The sequence below is a fragment of the Poecilia reticulata genome, chromosome 10, assembly GCF_904066995.2.
Source record: "Poecilia reticulata chromosome 10, P_reticulata-male-v2, whole genome shotgun sequence".
NCBI lineage: Eukaryota > Metazoa > Chordata > Actinopteri > Cyprinodontiformes > Poeciliidae > Poecilia > Poecilia reticulata.
In genome coordinates, this window is record NC_088839.1 from 9,815,656 (window position 1) to 9,835,380 (window position 19,725).

At 42.8% G+C, this 19,725-nt stretch overlaps 1 protein-coding gene across 19 annotated transcripts in view; it reads right to left on the reverse strand.

Annotated features, from left to right (window-relative positions):
- The window catches only part of tenm2a (teneurin transmembrane protein 2a), a 284,579-nt gene that overhangs the window by 15,262 nt on the left and 249,592 nt on the right, over positions 1 to 19,725 (reverse strand). For all 19 annotated transcript variants that reach the window (XM_081611630.1, XM_081611631.1, XM_081611635.1 and 16 more), the window contains 11 exons: positions 13,020 to 13,166; positions 12,489 to 12,699; positions 10,760 to 10,879; positions 9,102 to 9,363; positions 8,506 to 8,773; positions 6,376 to 6,519; positions 4,260 to 4,509; positions 3,898 to 3,918; positions 2,557 to 2,786; positions 686 to 840; positions 251 to 352 (listed from right to left, as the gene is read on the reverse strand). In XM_081611630.1, the coding sequence (XP_081467756.1) occupies positions 251 to 352; positions 686 to 840; positions 2,557 to 2,786; positions 3,898 to 3,918; positions 4,260 to 4,509; positions 6,376 to 6,519; positions 8,506 to 8,773; positions 9,102 to 9,363; positions 10,760 to 10,879; positions 12,489 to 12,699; positions 13,020 to 13,166 (1,910 nt within the window). The remainder of the gene's footprint in view (positions 1 to 250; positions 353 to 685; positions 841 to 2,556; positions 2,787 to 3,897; positions 3,919 to 4,259; positions 4,510 to 6,375; positions 6,520 to 8,505; positions 8,774 to 9,101; positions 9,364 to 10,759; positions 10,880 to 12,488; positions 12,700 to 13,019; positions 13,167 to 19,725) is intronic.

Consider the following 19,725-nt stretch of genomic DNA (forward strand, 5'->3'; position numbering starts at 1 on the left):
TTGCCTCGAATTCTGAAATGGTTGTAATGTCGAAGAGTTCAAGAGCTTTGAGTGTTACTACACAGCACTGTACATCGAGGAAGGTTGAAAGTTCTTGGAACTAATAAAGGCGTTATTTTGTCCAATGCTGCAAAACTTGGAACTTTTACTTCTAAATTGGCCCGAGAAAGCCTAATTGGAACAAAATCTTGTCAGGACACTGTGGTGAGTGTTCATCCTTAGGGGCTTCCATGGCCATGTTAGCACAGACCTGGTGGTTCTCAGTGATGCGTAAGATGACATTGTTTTCCAGGACGTAGAGAGAGTTGTCCATGGGGTTCACTGCTAAGTCCGTGGGCCACTCCAGACGGACCTGTTAGGAAGAAACAGAGTATATGTGTGTATATATATATATATATATATATATATATATATATATATATATATATATATATATATATATATATATGAGACGGTCACTAAAGCCAAGATTTAGCAAAGTGTCTTAATTTTTCTAAGTGACTGCAGACGGGTTCTCTTTCTTCTCATCCATTCATTGATCCACGGACTCCTTAATCCCTCCCTATATCCGTCTCCCCCCGACCCCCCGGGTTGGCTCGCGTCCACCGAGCCTCACAGCTCAGCACTCAGGGGACGCTACATCATCGTCTATCACGGCCATCAATCACCTTCACTCTCTCCTCACCTGGCTGACGTCCATGCTGGTGTCACAGCTCAGCGGCCGGACGGCAGTTAGATCGTTGGCGCCAAGCAGAGTGGAGATGATGCCATTCTGGTCCACCTTGCGGATCATGGTGGCGTCCACGAAATACATCAGGCCATTTTTATCCACAGCGATGCCTGTCGAGCGCAGAGATGAACACCCCGTGAGTGACGACTCATAACTCAACCCCAGCAGACATTTTAAGTCAATTAAACTCCACTCGGTGTGGCAGCTGAGAAACGGATGGCAGCCCTGGCAGCTGGATCGCTCGGTGCTTCAGCGGATGAGGAGGGGTGGGGGTGGTCGGTGTGTGTGTGTGGGAAGGGGGTTAGCCATGGAACGGGCGCTGAACTGTCGAGAAGTGTTCGTTTCCGAGGATGAGTCATCGGGATGCAGAGAAGAGCCCGGGCCCCCTCTCGGAGGGCAATTGCGGGTTGTGAGCGGGGTCGTCTGGAGTGGAAAGTGGTTTTTAGTGCACTTTTACCTGCACTGCTTTTTCAGTTGGTGCGTTTTTTTGTTTTTTTTTGTGACGTCGCCATTTATTCCACCGCCACCACATGAGTTGAACACCAAAATAACTGCTAGATGCAATGAGATGCAAATCTGCTGGGTGGCAGTTAAGCATAGACCGCTTAATACTGAGCGAACAAGAGCTCCCGCACAGTCTGGAAAACTATGGATTTTGATTTGAAAGTTTTCTGGATAACTACGTCAGAAGAAATAAGGAGAAAGCAAAAGTATTAGAATTTCAAGACTTTTTTGTAGATTACAAGTTTTTCAATTTCTGCCCTTTTTATCACCTTCCTTCTTTGTATTTATTTTCTTTTTAGCTTTCTTATCTTTCTTAACTTATCTTTCTTTATTGCATACTTCCTTCCTTTTCCCCTCCTTCTCTGCTACCTTTCTTGTATCATTGTCATTCACTTTTTCTTGCTGTTCTTTCCTGTGCCCTTACTGCTTTCGCCATATTTGTGTTTCCTTACTTCCTTTTGTCCTTTCATTCTTGTTTCTTACAACCTTCTTTCTGTTCTTCCTTCCATTTCTGTGCTGCCTCCCTGTGTTTTATTCTTTTTTGAATCCATCCTTTATTTCCTTACTTGTGTCATATCTTATTCTTCAGTGTCCTGCACCCAGCACCTGTTCCTCTTCCTTAATACTTTCTTTCCCCCTTTATGTCTTTGCTTCCTCTCTTGGGTTCTTCTTTCCTTTTAAGATTATTGCAGGTTCCACGTTAAAATCATATCAAACTTCAGATCTGGAGATCTCCAAAAGTCTGGAATTTGTAAACCGAAAATATGTAGGAACCGCTTAAAACGCAAAAAAGTTCGACGAAGAAAAATGAAGTTGATGTTTGGTTTGTGACAGGTAAAAGAGAACGACTGCTGTCTGATCCTTCAGAAAGCCCTCCCACCCACGCACTCAAACATACACATACTGTAGAGTGGTGGCATCCTGCAGCCCCACATTACACACTCTCGTGTCACTGACAAGAAATGTTACAGCGTGACACGTTTGACAGTTTGGTGTCACAGTGTGCCGAGATCCACTGATCCACAAAAATAATTCCATTATAAGTTTAACATTAACCTGGTTTATAAACTGCTCCAGTCTCTGTCCTGCTTCCGTCGAGTCACAAGGCGGTACTTTCATGTGAAAATATAGGAGGATGTCATTTCTTCTGAGCTGAACTACAGATCACTGCATAAGCCAATGTTTCCCAAAGCCAAGTCATTTGTGGAATGTGTTCGATTTATTTTTCTTAAATCTTGATTCCTACGAAGGAATGGAATTCTTGAAGCAAAAATGAGATGAAGATGTTCATAAAAACAAAGCCGGGAAAGGGTTCTTCTTACCTTTGGGGCTCATTAGCGTAGCTTCAGTGGCTTTTCCACCGTCGCCGCAGCGCTCGTCGAAGGGTAAGCACTGCTCCCCTGTCCCCGCCACCACCTCGGCGTTGTCAGACAGCAGCCGGCCACCCGTCAGCGAGCGAACCCTATAAATCCGCCTGGAGTTGGTGTCCGAGATGAACAGCGCCCCGGATACCGGATCCACCGCCAGGAAGTACTTATGGGTTGGGTTATTGCTGAAGTGAGAGGAAACAAGATGTAACGGGACAGCTTTTAGCTGAACGTCTTCAGCTGTACGTTCATGACCCCTTGAACTTTTCAGCATTTTGCCCACTTCACAAAAAGAAAATGTGGTAACACTTTATTTGAAGGGGTGTGCATAAGACTGACATGACGGTGTCATAAACATGAAGGAGTCTTTATGAATGTTTGTGACTGTTGTCATGAAGTATCATTCGGTAAATAACGACACTTTTAATGCAAAGTTGGCACTTTTAACCATTGCAACCTTTGAAGCAAAAGGTTTATGTATTTTCTTGGGATTTTAAATCACAGTCGAATGTAACTTGTAACAGGAGGTGAAGGGAAAACTAAAAAAGCGTTTTTCAAATTGTTTCACCCAAAACCTTTGTAATGTTTCAGCTGCTGTAACACTTTGTAGAACCACCATTGCCTACAAGTTCTTTATTTACGGTATGTTTCTTACCACATCTAGAATGGTTTTTTCTGCCCAATATTCATTAGAAAAGTAGTTTTACAACAAACATTTGAGAGTTTTCGATTCATTTAAATTGGTCTCTGGACTTTGACTGGGTTTAGGAATCTCAAGTCTTCTTTCAGGATTTGGCTGCCATCTCTGCTCTTTTTCCAAGAACGCCCTTTTCTTTCACCTAAGCTGTGAATCCCTGAAGCTCCTCCAGAGATACCGCAGGTTTTTTTTTGTCAGCTGTCAGAACATCCAACATCCATCGTCTTGATGGGTTTGTAGTTGAGTCGTACTCTTTTTCTCGTTCATCCATTGTGAGATGTTCAAAGCTTCGGATATTGCTTGATATTTTTAATCCTTCAGTGTCTGCTGTGCTCCTGACAAACCTCTGGGTTGACCTCAATTTTAGTTGAGGGATGTTAAGAGTAAAACTCCAACTACACTAAAACAAAACTAAAAAGCAAGTAAAAATTTCCCTCACAGTTAAGATATGTCACATGAAACAAATATAAAACAGGTTTGTAGTTCTGGTTTGACAAAAAATGTGGAAAATTTCAAGGGGTACAGACATACTTACAAGACATTGCATGCTCTCCTCAGTATAAGCTATAAGTTTTAATTTCTTGACAGAAGTATCTCACCTGTGCCTGAAGTCTTTGTTCCTTTAAGAATAGGAGGCAGAAAAACACAAGAGAATGTATATTACTTCACACAATCTGCCGAGAGTTTCCAACAGAGAGAAATCCAAAGCCGAAGGTGGTGCGAACGACGCAGATTGTAAACATGTAGCAGCACTCTGGAGGAATGGCATCAAGCAGGGTTTATAATGAAGCTCACGTCTTCCTATTCTCTAGTTCTCGCCTTTTTAGCCGTCATGCTAAACAACACACATTAGGTGCTAAACCCTCTTCTTCTCCTTCTGCTTCTTTTCTTCCATTCTACAACGTAACAGGGTCGTGTTCTTTTTTTTTTTTTTTCTCCTCTCCGGGAGTCAGATTTTTACCTCAGCTCCAGGATTCCCGTCGTGTTCATCGATGGGTAGACCCGACGCACGAAGTTGAGGTCACCGACATACAGGCTGCCGTCGATGCCCATCGCCAAGGCGACCGGTGCCAGCAGCTTGTTGCCGTCCGCGAGGCCGTTGCAGCTCGGGCACGAGATGCTGCGCCTGCGTCCGTTTCCCATGATGCTCGTGATGACCGGAGGTTGCTCCGTCACGAACACGTTCTCGCCACTGCCTTTGTGCAGGATGCCTGAAAGAAGCAAAAGCGCCATGAATAAATCCCACTTTTAATTTGAATACATTCATTCGGTGCGGTGGTGGAGGAGGGGAGAAAAAAAAAAATCCAATGTTATGGAATAAAAAACTGTTTCTGCTAAAATCCCTAGTGGTACAATTACTTCCGCCCAAGCAATCTACTTAAAAAGTTTCCAGGAACTCCTAATTACTAATCTGTCACTTTCTGTTTCCCTGGGGCATAAATAAGTCATGACACAGAGGCTCATTTCTTTTAGCCACTGCCAAGTGGGCTGGATGAGGACCCGTATTTATCTTGCCACACGCAGAGAGCAGGACGGCGAAGGAGGTAAACAAATCCGCAACGCTTACTGTTAGAGAACGGCGCGTACAGTGGTGTCTGAGGGTCGCTGGATGGACGAGATCTACGATGCATTCCGAACTCCACAGTGTGTTTTATCAAGCTTTTTAACAAGAAACACTTAACTTAACTGGAGGAAAACACGGCAAATATGTGGAAATCTTGGTGACCGTTAAGCACAGAGAAGGGTCTGTGATGCTGTGGGCCTGTTTCTGTTCCAAAGCATCCAAGCCATTTTAGAGAACATTTATTATGAACCCTGGAGTCCCATGGCATTTTAGATAAATAAACATCTGCTGGATTCTACCAGAGAACTAAAAATCAGTCACTGTTGACATTTCAGCGCGATAAGGATCCCAAACACATGGAAAAATCCTCCTCCTCTCATGGACGCCTCGGTCCCCAGACCTAAATCCTGCAGGAAGCCGCTGCATGTGAGGCGAAGAGAAAAATCTGTGGAGATCTGGATGATCTACTTAGAGATTCCTTCCTCTGTACGCTCCGACCTTGTGAAATGTTTTTTTTTTTTAGCAAAACAGCTGTTGTTTTAAATCAAAAGCATCGGGCTGCCAGCATGCCAGTAAATCTACCCTCAGTTAAAAAAAACAACAAAAAAAACTATTTTTTATTAACATACTGCTTACTTTCTTACCATGTTTTTTTTTTAGCATGAGATGACGCTTCTACAATAAAAAAACCTTTAAATTATATCAAGGAACTGTGCGTATCTTTACCTGATGTGCCCATATATTTGTTCAGCACTCAGATTAATTTAAAAAACCTGAAACTGAATATGGTTGGACTGCTTTGGACCGATTCTATTAAATGTTCTTGCGTGTGATTAGGCCTGTCATAATGACAATTTTTTGCCGAACGATAACTTGTGCCAGGAGTTAACTGCAATGAACGATAATATTGTTGTTTTGAGACCATTTTCACATGCTCAAAGATCAGCAAACTTTAAAATTTAACTGGACAACATAAATAAAACAAAGCAACAGAAGCAAAGAATAAAATGAATTATGTGAACAAAAATGTTGAGACCAAACCACCAGACCGAAGGCTTTTATCATCCAGAAAAGAGAAAAACAAATCACGTACATGAAAATAATTCAGTTTCTTTATATTTATCATGCAATTAGTTGATTCATTGCTTACAAGTGATATCAGTTTTTTTAAAAAATCTTGTATATTATACTAAAACAAACTCTGTGAATTGGCAATTTATTAATAAACTAACTCCCTCATGCATGAAAACGACGCTCCTGATTGGCTGTTGAGCAGCATTAGCTTGGATGGGTGAGTCAAATGCAGGCACTTCCTGAAAAACCCTCACTGAAAACAAGAGCCACTGTGAAATCTAATGCGAATCACGCGAAGCAACCCCCATCCAAGACAAGAAAGCACACGCAGCGACGAAAACCTGCAACGCGGAGGGAAGCGGCTAAATATAACCGAAAGACCAAAAAGGAGAGAAACATCATCTGAAGTCGAGGGTAAAGCCGAGGCGCTTTCACGTACCGCTGCGCGTGTTGAGTATGTGGTGCTTGTCCAGGGACCAGCCGCCCAAATTGGTGGGGTCCAGTTCGTAGCCCTGCAGGATGGTGGTCCTCTTCTCCCAGAGGATCAGGCTCGCACACGACTCGTACTCGTAGCCCACCGACACTGCGTGCGAGACACACACACCAAAAAAAGAGACCTTACAGGTGTGTAATTATGAGATAAAAAAAGAGAGCAAAAAGACCAACACTGTGAAGGAAGCAGGAAATATTATCCGCCGACTTCACTCGAGCAAACTACTCCGAGTTCATTTAAAAGGTGAAACGTGCGATACACTCACACGCATCCCCCCCCCCCCCCTCACACACACACACAAAAAAGCTAGTTAGCGCCTGCGCCCAAACCTGCTCTCACACCTAGCTAACACCCTGTCATGTTGATAAAACCTTTTTAATTGGGAAATATTGCCCTGCAGGCTTGGAAAGCCTCGAGGCCAGGGTTTGTCACTGCGGTGAAGACTCCGCTTATAGAAGCACTTCGTCCAAAACCAGAACTCATTTGAATATAAGCAGCAGACGTATGGGAAATAAGTTGAGATCAGGTAGATACATTCAGATTGCTCATAAAGGTGTTTTGCTGTGAGTGTGTGTGCGCGTGTGTGCGCATGTGTGTGTGTGTGTGTTCCTGCTTGTTAAACAGAAAAGTCTGTTAACACATCAACTCCCTCCTGAGTCGCAGTCAAAGAACTATTTCCAGCACGTTTCCAGGTTCGCCACAAACAATGCTGATGCTTGGTGCCTTGCAGAAACTCTTCACACCACTTGAACTTTTTTTCCACCTTATGTCACCTTTCAGCCTGAAACCTCAAAGCATTTTTCTACCAAGTATCTACAGAAAGTAGTCCATAAAGAGTCAGGATAATAATAGCAACAAAAAAAAAAAAACTGGACCAGACTCCAGTCAGCTGTTCTCAACGACTTTCTGAAAAGGTTGTAAGGATTTGGGGATGTTTTTATGAGATTTTACTTCCTTTGATGTGCCGCTTTTCCTCATTGGACCTTCAGATCTCATTATGTCATTGCTGGATAAATGATAGAAAAAGGGAAATAACTGCTTAGTTGGGAAGATTTGAGTGTCATAACTTTGGTGCAAAACTAAAAAAACACAAATCAAAGCAAATGAGGCCCTCCCAAATAGTGAAAAAAGAAAATACAAAGATGCACAGATATATCCCGATAAGTGACTGTTAACATGGGGGTTGTTAGATATAGAGACGACTGAAAGTCGAAATACTAATACAGCTTTAAGCAAATTAATGTGACTCTAAATGCTAATTTAGGTGACTCATGAATGACTACTAGTTGCACTAAATTTCATTGAGAGGTTTAAGAATTTTTTACTAAAAAAAGTAAAAAAAAAAAAAGGTGTATTCTCTACATTTAGCCACTACTTTGTGTTGGTCTGCTGCATGAAGCCTGGTCATATTCACTGAAGCGCGTTGCTGTAAAATGTCAAAAAGTTACAAAGTAATTGTCGCAGGACTGCATCTTCACAGTTCACAAGAAAGAAAACCCGACCTCGTCCTCTACTGGAAAAGCAGAAAAAGATTTTCTCTCTCTCTCTTTCTTTTTTTGACTGAATCCAATTTCCCAAACAGCACGCCCGCCATGCCACTACAGTCCGCAGCGAAGCCCCCGGATGTCCGCGGCTCCCGCGTCTTGACAGTCGTGTTTGGCTGACGGCGCCTGTGAGTGACTGTGACAGCAGAAAGTAATAGCGGCGAGGCTCCCCTGGACTCCTGCTTGCTGCTCCAGTAGTTAGCGGCTAACTCGCCCTGATGGCTAATAACCCTTCACCACAGTTACGGCTGGCTGACTGAACTAAAAGCAGCTTCAATGGAAGAAATAGACGTATGGAAGAGGGGGGGAAAAAACAGAAAAAAGAAAAAGAGCCCTTTCTACTGTGGCCTTACTGCTGTACTTTAGGCTGGCTTTACTTGCTGTATTATCTCTCCTTCAGGCTTCCTAATTAGCTCCTCTCCTTCCGTCACCGCCGGTGGCCCCCTTCATGTTAAACCGTTTAATGTATTCAAACGAGTGCCGAGAGAGAAAGAGAGAGAGAGAGAAAGAAGAAGCCGCCTGCGCCACTCACCGACGGCTTCGGCCAGACCGTAGACCCTCTGCCCGTACGCGTCCGTCTTGTCCCAGATGTAGGTGTAGGCCAAGTTCGGGGAGGCGTGGAACCACTTCTGGAAGAGGTGGCCCTCCACGGCCACCATCAGGTGCACCTTCAGCAGGCCCATCGGCACTACGGCCGGGGTCATGGTGACCTTGAGGAGCGAGCGGTAGCCCTGTGTGCGGGAGCTTAGGTAGCACAGCTTGAGGCCCGTGCCGGGCACCTCGATCTGCTCATGCAGCACCTGGGGAAACAAAAGGAAAAGACCACAGGAAAGAGGGGGGGATTAAGAGGATTAGACGGAGGGAGAGTAATGGGAGTCGCGCTTCCAGTGATGGCTGAAGGACAAAACGAGGGATGAAATAAAGAAACTGGAAAGAAGGGAAGAAATGAAGGGGATGGAGGCTGGGGAGAGGAGGGGAGAGCGCGGGGGGGAGAGAGACGATGGAAGCGGGTGGCAGGGAGGAGGTAGGTAGGAGCTACAAGAGACAAGCATACAGAGGAGAGCAGGAGGAGCGCGAGGGGAACCAGGAGGGAGATTAGCCGGCAGCCAGAGGTCAGTGGTACTGCACCTGTGTCTCCGGTATGATGGGTTTCTCCCCTGGCTTGGAGCTGAAGAAGGAGGAGAGAGGGGATGCAATCACAACAGGGTCAGGCCTGACGAAGCCGCTCAGATCGCAGCCTGGGATCGTGTTCTCCTCTGTCTTAAGCACCACCGTGTCCATTGCATAAAACTGGCTCCAGGGCAGCCACACGGTGCGCTCCTGGCTCAGGAAGGGCGCGCGCTCGAACCGCAGGGTCAGAGAGGCGCCGCCGTTAGCTATCAGGTCAAACCTGGAGAGGTTCGTGAAAACAGGATGGGAATGAGGCACACATGGGGATGCGCTGTGGTTGTGGTGAACAGTCATCTGAGCTCAAAAACAGAATCGGGGCTTTTCTTCTTCTTCTTTCAATATAGTTTGAGAAAATCGACAACAAACAGACCTGAAATGGAGACCCTAGCGTTGCTTTGAATGGCAACAAAGTCAGCTTTTACTAAGAAGAGACAAAAACAAAGTAGAGACCCAGAGATGGCTTTTGTCTAAAGTGTTAAAAATGTGAAGTTAGACTACATAGAGTGAAACAAGCATGTTGTCATTATCTGCAGGATAACAGGTATTAGGGGAAAAGACAAAAGAGGTCATACACATTTCTTCTGGGAAACATCGAGAGCTTTTAAGAGTCTGGAACTGCTGAAAGGAAACCGGCGCCGAGACGAAAACGAGGCCGGACAGAGAGGTTAGAGCACATGATCGTTCTAGTAACAAGTCCATGAAACTAATCGCTGCTGCTGCTGCTGCTGCTGAAACACAAGCTGTAGCAAGATGCTAGCACGCTGTCGGTTGCGTCTGGAAGAAAAAAACACTGGAAGGAAAGGAGAACGGGACACGGACACAAAACAACGGACACAGACGTATGGTCAGAGCACAACGTCCAAAAGACAAGAGTTCCTGCAGAGGGAAGAGAGAGACACGTGAGACAAGAGGACTTTTCTCTAAAGCACTCTGAGTCTGTACAGATAAATTTGCCTCTCCTCAATGAGCTTGTAGCAATGATTTTACGTCATAAAAGCCCAGATTTTTAATTGAAGTGCATATAATTATTACCTTCAATGCAAGAAAGGGAAAACCTTGCCAAGTGTTTTTAGTGCAAATATCTTTGTATGGTTGAAATAAGACAAAACTAACTCATAAGTAGATGTTCAGCATGATACAGGAGCTCTATATTCCTTAATATAGATGAAAAACGACTAGTTCCACTGGCAAATGTTTTCACTTATAAAATGGGAAAAACATCTTATTAGTGAAATCATCTGCAAATGGAAGTAGTTCTTTTTCATCAATATTAAGGAATTACTGACTTAAAACAAGCTCATATATCTTGCTGAACATCTACTTATAAGTTAGTTTAGTCTAATTTTAAGTGGACTAAGATATCTGCACTAAAAGCCAAACCAAAAACAATTAAGATTGTTTTTTTGCTGCTTTATCTTAATATATCGATCAGATATTTGCTATGTTTTCCCAATAGAGACTGTTTTCTTATTACCTGAGTCTTAAGTAGCATTGAGTCCTCATAAAATCAGTATTCTAATCCAGTCTAATCCAATGCAATCTAATCTAATCTAATCTGATCGCACTGACAATGTGAGGTAGATTCCAGATTTGAACGGCGCTGCAGTCGTACATACATTCCGTCCTGCCGCGTCAGCGTGTATCCGTAGTGTGGATAGTTGACAAAAGACACGTTGACCCCCACCAGAGGGGTTCCGTCTGTGGTCAGCACCTGACCCCGGATGAGGGACGCCAAGCTGGACGGGGGACAAGAAAGGGACAGAGTGAGGAGGGAACCATCAACCTCCCCCTCACCCCCACCCCCACGCTCCCATTAATCTGATTGGATTAGCACGGCTATCCTTCAATCATTCAGTTTACTCCATCACTTGCTGCTCTGGTCCTTCCTCTAGTCGTTAATTATACCCCCCCTCCACTCCATGTATCAATCACAGAAACAAACTGTGACGCTGGGAATTAATATGTCTGTGCACACAGGATAACCTCTAAACATGATTTTTTTTTTTAACTTTGATGGGTTATTTCCACTGTTTTAATCCGCGGATAAGCATCAGGACCACGGACAGCGCTTCAACTCCACTCATCAGCAATATCTGCGAACCTTTCAGAGGTTTCTGTTTGATAATCGGAGCGACTGAGTGGGGAGTGTCGTTTCCATGTGGCATAGCTATTCACTTTCATGTCTGGCCTTTTAAGAGTGTCACAGTTGTAGCCTTGATCTTGCTGATGAAAAGTCTTTTCATCCAAATAATTAATACTGATAATAAAAATAAAAAAATAAAAAAATCTAAATAACGTGATGTTCGCCGTAGCTGTGGGTGGATATGCAGCGCCTTGTACAAACGACCCGCAAACTCTGAAGGGTTTTATTAGGATTTTTACATAACGGGAGAAGAAAAAGTGGATTAATTAATCGTCCACTTTTGGTGACTTCAGCTGCAATTTGTTGCACCTGGTTTAATAATAAAATACTTTTCAGATATTCATTTTCAAAGTACTATGTATTCACATTGTGTAGAATTTCTGTTTCATTAAATAAAACCCCTCAAGTATACATTAGAGTTTATGGTTGTAAGGAGACAAAATGATAATTAGTTCCCATGGCATGAATATTTTTGCAAGACACTACAGTATATAACATATTATATGTTATATAATAACATATATGTTATATAATAACATATAACATATATATTATATTATATAATATATAACATAATATATATATTATGGATTTATCTGGATTTTCCAAATTTTTGGAACACAGCAACGTCAAATGTGCTTTTTACTGGCCCTGTCGCGATAAGCAATAAATCGATTAATTCCACAATAAATTAATATAAATTTTCCATTTGCATGATTTACTATTTTTCTCTTTCTACCAATACCTGGATGACGAAAGTCTTCAGTCTGGTGCTTCAGTCTCAACTATTCCTTTTGCTTTTGTTTGCAGAGATTTAATAATTTGTTTCATTTGATGCTTCTGTTGTTTTGTTGATTTATTTTGGATATCTAAAATGTTTTTTGGTTCCAGTATTAAATGTAAAATATAATCTGAGGTTTATTGATCTTTGAGAATGTGTGCTTACATTACTATGTCGTTACCATTATATTATATATCTTGTTTAGAAAAGGGTTTCTAACCAACAATTTTATCGTTTATCGCAATAACTTCTGAGACAATTTATCAGCTAAATTTGTTATCGTGGCAGGTCTGCTTTTTACACACTTGGTTTTAAGCTAATCACTTTCTTTTGGTTCATTTCCCCTAGTGTCAACAGCATTAGCATGCCTTTCTGCCTGTTATTGGGGCTAAACATATTTCACTTGGGTCCCCTGCCGTACCTGGAGTTGAACGGGTTTTCCCCTGGGATGATGTGGGTGCTGTCCCGTCCCACCAGCATCTTGACGCGGTCGTAGAAAGACCTGACTCGAGGCTGGGACATGGGGTTCTGCTGGATGACCAGCAGGGGGTCCCGGGAGCCCCGACACAAAGGGCTATTCTGACAGGGACTCTGGATGCAGCAGTCTGGATCCATGCAGTCTGTCAGTCCGTCTGAAAGAGGGGCAGAAGGAGCCGTGAGGACGGCGAAGAGCATCAAGCTTTCATGAATCCTCTGTTAAATATTCTTGCAATCTAACGCTGGTGTTTCTGATAAAAAAAAAAAAAAAGTTTACTTTTGCCGTCCCTGGAGACGACGCCTCTCCTGAGATGAGATCTCTATTTCTTTTCTAATTTACTTATTTTTTCTCTCCATCATCCATTCTTTTTTAAAAAAATATCTTTTCTGTTTTTTTTCCCCCCTTTTCTTCTTGTTATGGACACTTATGAACTGCTTCACCGCAAAAATTTTCTACCGCCGCTCTTTAATTCACCTCCTTCGTTGTCCTTGTTGTCAGCGCAGGAGGTTTCCATGGCAACGCTGCATCCGGGGCCCCTCCAGCCTGTCTGGCACTCGCAGTGCCAGCTCTGCTGACCCATGGTGCACTGGCCGTTCCCGTTACACAAGTTGGGACAGCCGTCTGGGTGAAGACGACAGGAGGAACGAGGGGTTGAGGGGGGAAAAGAGAGAGAGAGAGAACAGAGGGATACTTGTTTCATAATTAACGACACACGGATGAACAACCGTCGAGATGCCGGCTGGTTAGGAATCCGTTTAAGTCAGCGGGTCAGGTTTTTTCTTTTCTTTTCTTTTTTTTAAACTTACGTCTTTCGTTCCAGCTCTAAACCGAAAGCAACAGCTGCTAATGTCCGTCCGTGGGCGGACCGAGGTGGATAGATTACGTTATTCGCTTACTGGATGGAACCCCACCCGATCATCACTCTCCTTCGCCCTCTATTTATGATTCAGTGTGGGTAATGGGATTCTGATGGCCTGAGAGTAATGCTTTCTCATGAGAGAATGAGATTATGTTTGACGGTGTGTGTGTGTGCATGTGTGTGTATATGCAGTCTATGAACTAATAAACCTTTATTTAAGCTTATGCAAAAGAACCCCCTCCACCCTCTTTCATCCCCCCGCCAGCAGAATCAGAGGCCCGAGAGCCAAGCAAGTCTGGAACCAGCAAGGCGAGAGCTCTCCAAACTCAACAGTGACTTTGAGGCAAATAAAGAAGGCAATTACAGAGGACAGTAATATCTTCCTCATAGTCACACTATCTGCTACGCTCTGGTTTTAATAGAGGACAAATATGGAAATTATATTTCATCACAAGATACTTTATTAGAAGAAGAAATGATACCAAATGCACGGGCTTATTCTTCTTTTTCCTCTTTCTTCTTAGTTCCTGCTCTACTTGGTTAAGCATAAAGACTGAAATCAGGTGAAGCACCACTCTGGATGTAACGTATTAGAATGTTATTAAAACACAAATCAGAAGAGTAGCTGGGAAAACTTTGTGGATTTAATCAGTGCTACGTTTGTTTTAGCCTCCGCAGTAACTCCTTTGACTTCTGTTACTCTCAGCAGGTGAAGCAGAAGAAAATATCATGAGATGTTAACTCGGTGTCCTGTATGTAATCAATCTTGTTTGTGTTACATCGGGCGGGGTTGTGTTGAGTAGTTTTAAACAGTCAGCCAATGGGATTTGCTGCGTCAAATCAAAGGCAGCATCATTCTTGATTCTGCTCAGTCACAATTACTGTAAAACAAAATCCAAACTATAGTTGCAAAAATACTTAGAAGGTCATTGACTCTACAGATCAATGAAGCTTTGGGGTCGAAATATTTTAAATCAAATGTCAAACTCCAAGTCCAGGCTGCCATCACATTTCATGCGTCTCTCTAAACTCCAGACGGACTCATAAATAAAACCTTTAAGATAACAATTATTTGATCAGATCAAAGATGATTTTCAAAATTCAATTTCAAAAATACTGTATTAATCTCAAAGGGAAATGATATAAAACATCTTTATATTGCCAAAATACATCAGTCAGTTTTTTAAATTCACAGAAATTCAGACAAATCATCTGATCCCTGCTCTGTTTTGAGCTAATGTGTAATTGAGTTTAATGCAAATTGTTTCTAAAAAAACATGAAATCCTGAATAGACTCATCAGTCTGAGATGTTAAACATTATTTAACTTTAAGAAGTACTTATCGATTCGCTTTAATGCTTTAATGTAATGTAACATTTAATAATAATAAAATCTAATATCTTAACATGACTATTTTAACGGTTTGTTAACGGGTTTTTATCAGTTCATTCTGACACAACCGGCACTTTGTGAGCCTTCGTGATGTTGATTTGTCCCAAAAAGAAAATGAGTTTGACTTTCTTGTTTTAAATGGTGAACATTTTCTATCTTAGTCGACTGTTGGTACATCTCTGTTTGCTTGATACCTAAATAATAATACCACCAATAATCCCTGAGATCACTTAGAACTAGTCTACCGGAGTTAAAATAATGCCTAAAACGCAGTTTGCAAAAGTGCCACTTCAAAAACCAAGCAATCCTTTTAAAACAAACCTGCTGTTCTTCACCTTGAGCACTTTTATGGCTTTGGCAGGGCTCTTTCTCCCCGTTTTTAGTCTATATGCTAATCTAAGCAGCCTAACTGCTGGCTCCAGCTCGATGCAGACAGATATGAGATAGCATCAATGTTTTCGTCGAACTCGTGGCAGCGTATCAGCTAAAGCATATCCCCCAACGTTAATTTAGTCAGTCAAGATTAGTCATGTATTAATTTCACTTGGCAATGTCCGTAGAGGGCCTGCTAAATGACATGAAATAAATACTCTGGGCTATGAAAGCCCAACAAGAAGTGTTTAAGCTTGGTTTAATAATTTGACTGCAGGCCAAGACAGAGACAGACAGGAATGTTGTGGGGTTTTTTTTAATAAAAGAAAGCTTTCAATTCTTGCTTGGCCGTTTGCTTCCTTCCAAAGCAAACATTTTTACCACTGCGCATTTTCCTAATTAGAATTTTTCAAGGACTGATGTGACACAATGTCAATGTTTTCTTTCTTTTTACCCCTAAAAAAAAAGTAGAGCCCTAAAGAAACTTGTCATAGTGATTTCCTCACCAATAAATGAAGGAACGCGATGCAACACTCCAAAGTCTACCCACGGGAGATGAAGTGCAAAGACAAGGTTGACTGATAAAACAATACACACATGCACAAAAAGCACTCAACTCACGCACACACACGCACACACACCCGGGAGATATGACCTGGCATTTCTCACTCTGCGGCATCGCGCCCGCCGCCGAGCGAGGACGGACAAAATAACCCAGTGAGAGATTATGAATATGAAATGCTTTTTACCGAGTCCTGCTCAGCAGATTAATGAACATATTTTCACTCAAGTTGCGCTGCAAGATTTTGCCCTCCGACAAATCGCTGCATCAATAAAGCCATGCATTATGAATACAAATAGCGCAATCTAAACCGAGGCAGCGGCTAAAATTAACAGGCATTTCACCCCGATTGGCGTTTTATCACGTCTCAAACCGGCCGGGGCGGCTGAAGTGGGGGGGGATCAAGAAAAAAGGGGGCTTCAAGGATAACCGCCATCTTGTTTTGTAGGGTGGGAAGACCCGGAGGGGCGGAGCGGAGCGGCTCGGGCCGAGTTTTCAGCTCGACAAGAGGAATCAAATCAAAGGTTTTATCTTTAATTATTAGCATTCTCGGCATCAGGGGAGCGCTCATGATGGCGCATTAACAGCCAGACTGGAATAGATTGTCCCCGAGTATTGAGCTCGGGGAACAAAGGCAGTTAGCAGTGATTGCCTGTTAAATGGAGTTGCCATTTAAAGCAGCCAAATACTTATGAAGCACCCGGACAGGACAATCCATAGCGGGCATTGATTGGCTTGCCTGGGCAGGCCTCATATAAGGCTCCTCTCTCTTTAATGTCAGGACCCAGTCAATACTCCCCCCATACTAAGTAGAATAAAGTGGGATTTCAGAAACTATTAAGCCCACCCTCCTCAGTAATGTAGTTGGACTCTGATGAAATCCCCTTAAAAAGGAGAAGAAATTGCCTTGGGTTATGGGTCAGCACACACACACACACACACACACACACTTGTTTGGTATGCGGTATCTGTGGGACTGGATGATGGGGTATATAACTGGATAGATATTGTGTGAGAATGAATGGGGGGGGCTATTGAGGAAGAGAAAGGCTACCCGAGAAAAGAGTGAAGGAGAAGAAAGAAACTAAGTTGAGACGCTGTAGTAAAAAGTTGCTGTATTTCCCCCCCCCTCCGGTCCCCATGCGCCCAACTCCGTCTGTTCTAAAGGTCACCAAGTAAAAGGTTACCGCCATAAATCCACCGTCGCAGCCTAAAGATGGGCTGGATAACTTCTAAAACAAACCTCCGCTCATCTACTTCTCCTGTCCTTAATAAGCTACTCTAAGAACTTCAGGAATGTCCCTTTGTTTTTTGTTTCTCCCTCCCACCCCCCTCTCCGTGTCTTGCTCCGTGTCTTTAACCCGGCAATTTACCTTTTGTCTCTGAGCTGGCTCTTCATAAAACAATGAGAGCTGTTCCATTAAGTGCAGAGGGTTGAGAGGACACTCTCAACGTTGCTCCAGGGACCTGTGCTGTCAGGCAATCTGTGCCGCTCCACGCAACCTGACGGAGGTGCAGCTGCGAGGCTATCTAATAAGCATTCTCGCTGAGGGAGTGTGAGAAAAGTCACTCTGGACTCGCAGTCTTCTCTGTTTGCCTTGATTTCTCGACCTTAAGCTGTTGCTCTGAGTTTCCCTGCATGTGATCTGACGGACGACGTAACCTGTAGTTTTTCTTTCTTTGACCTGGCTTGATGAAACAGATCGAAGGGCTGGAATTAACGCCAACGATGCGAGCCGACACACATGCAAGTGGGATGAATTTAGTAGCCGCTCCACCACGGCCGCTGCCACAAATACTCAAAATAATGTAAACACAGACACACACACACACGCGCACGCACGCACACGCACACGCACGCACGCACGCACACGCACGCACACTTAACAGCTCTGCAGTGTTTTTTTTTTTTTTGACACCACGTTAACGCCTTGCATCAGTGGCCTATGAAATTTACCAATTACCTCAAAAGTTCGCCACGACTTTGATCGTTTTCTCCTTATGTGTGAAGCTCTTGTGTTTACGCGATACATGGCTGGAATAGCTGAGTGTTTGGTGCTTGGTTTGTTCAGGGTTTCACACTGGACACACAGGTGCGTCTCAAAACGTTTGAATATCATTGAAGAGTTTATTTACGTCACTAATTTAATTCAGAATGTAAACCTCATACATTTCCACTGTGTATTTCAACTTATTTGGATAATTATGGCTCATAGCTAAGAATATTCTTTTTAGAAAAGAAGACCTTTAAAGAAAACATTTTGGCCTACAAAATCACAGGGATTTAATAGTTGCCCCCAAAAAATTGATTCTCTCATGCAGAAAGCTAGAAACAAATATTGTCGCTAAAGAAGGTGGCTACGCACACAGTGCGGTAGCCTAGCTCATTATGGGAAAGTTTTGTGGAAGGAAAGAATGTGCCCATTTAAAAGTTAGGGTTAGATTCATCGGGTGTAGACTGTGCTTCAAGAGTCACCACACACCAAAGTAACAAGGACTTGGGCCATAAATGTTCAGTTCCTTGTGTTAAGTCAATCCCAAAGTAGAGACAACATAAGAGGTGTCAAAGCTTAGCAAAGGAAGGAAAACAACTAAACTGTTGCTCGGTGGTATAATCTTTTCAGGTGGAATTAAACAGGAAGCACAGAATTTGAGCTGCTTGTGGTCCAATGCGACATCCCCACTGTCAGAAACGATTTGAGGAGCCAAGTCATCCGCTGGTGTCGATTGGCCCAATAGTAGATGGACCAACACAAGTCAGTGCAGCCACCTGCCAGAGTCTTTTAGAGCACTTCATGCTTCCCACAGCTGACAAGCTTTACTGAGAGCAGGACTTCACACCTTCCCGCTCTGCAAGTACCTGGTTTCATCACCATGTTTTCACCCTACATGCCAAAAACACCAATATGTACAGTTCAGAGATGGTGAACCAAAAAATTGAAAGACAGCAGATCCAACAATGCAGACAAGCTCAAGGCCTGAGCTTGTCCAGGGCTTATAGCCTTAATGCTCATTGATTGTGGGGCCTTGATTTTCCAAATGAAATGCACATTTTGCTTTTATCTGAGAAGAGAACTTTGGATCACTGAGCAACAGTTCCATCCCTTTCACTCTTTAGCCCCCGGTAAGACGTTTCTGATCCTGCAACTGGTTCAGACGTGGCTTGACAAAAGAAAGGCTTCAGTGGCACCAGAGGTTCTAGATACTTCTGCATGTGCTCTTGAATCAGAAGCTAATAAGATAGAAGCAGCACATCTAGGCACATTAAATCTGGAACAAACTTCCAAAAACTTAAATTAAGACTAAAAACTCACCTATTTAGAGTTACTTTTGAACCAAGATAAATGGAACATCAACCAACATATTTGACATGCATTGATGATTTTAATGATAACACTTGTGTATAGATCATAATTTGATATATGTTATATGTTGTGTTCATTATAGTTTTTTTTAATGTTTTTACAATGTAAAGCACTTTGAAATGCTGTGTTGCTGAAGTATGCTACACAAATAAACTTGATAGATTGACTGATTTGATTACTGCAACTGCAGTCCAGATGTTTGAATCTCCCACAAACTCTTGAATGGGCTTTAATTCAGTTCCATCAAAGCTGCACCTATCCGTACTGCATGTTCACACTTTTTCTTTCCATTGGATTGAGCAGCATGTGAACAGCTGGCTTCCTTAGCAATAACCTTTGGTTTCGTACCTGTGTAGGTCCAGCAGTCTTCCCAATGATTGTTGAGGCCGTAAAACAACATTTCCACAAAGTCTTTATTATTCGTCTCATATAATTTCCACAGAAGCTGAATTTTGGGGGGTTTTATTAGCTATAAGCCATAACTATCAAGTTGAAATGAAACGAACACTAAAACTATATCGCCCTGCGTGTAATGAATCCATACAACATCTGAGGTTCACGTTTTGAATTGAATTACTGAAATGAATTGGCTTTTTAACGACACGCCAACGTAATGAGATGCACCCGTAC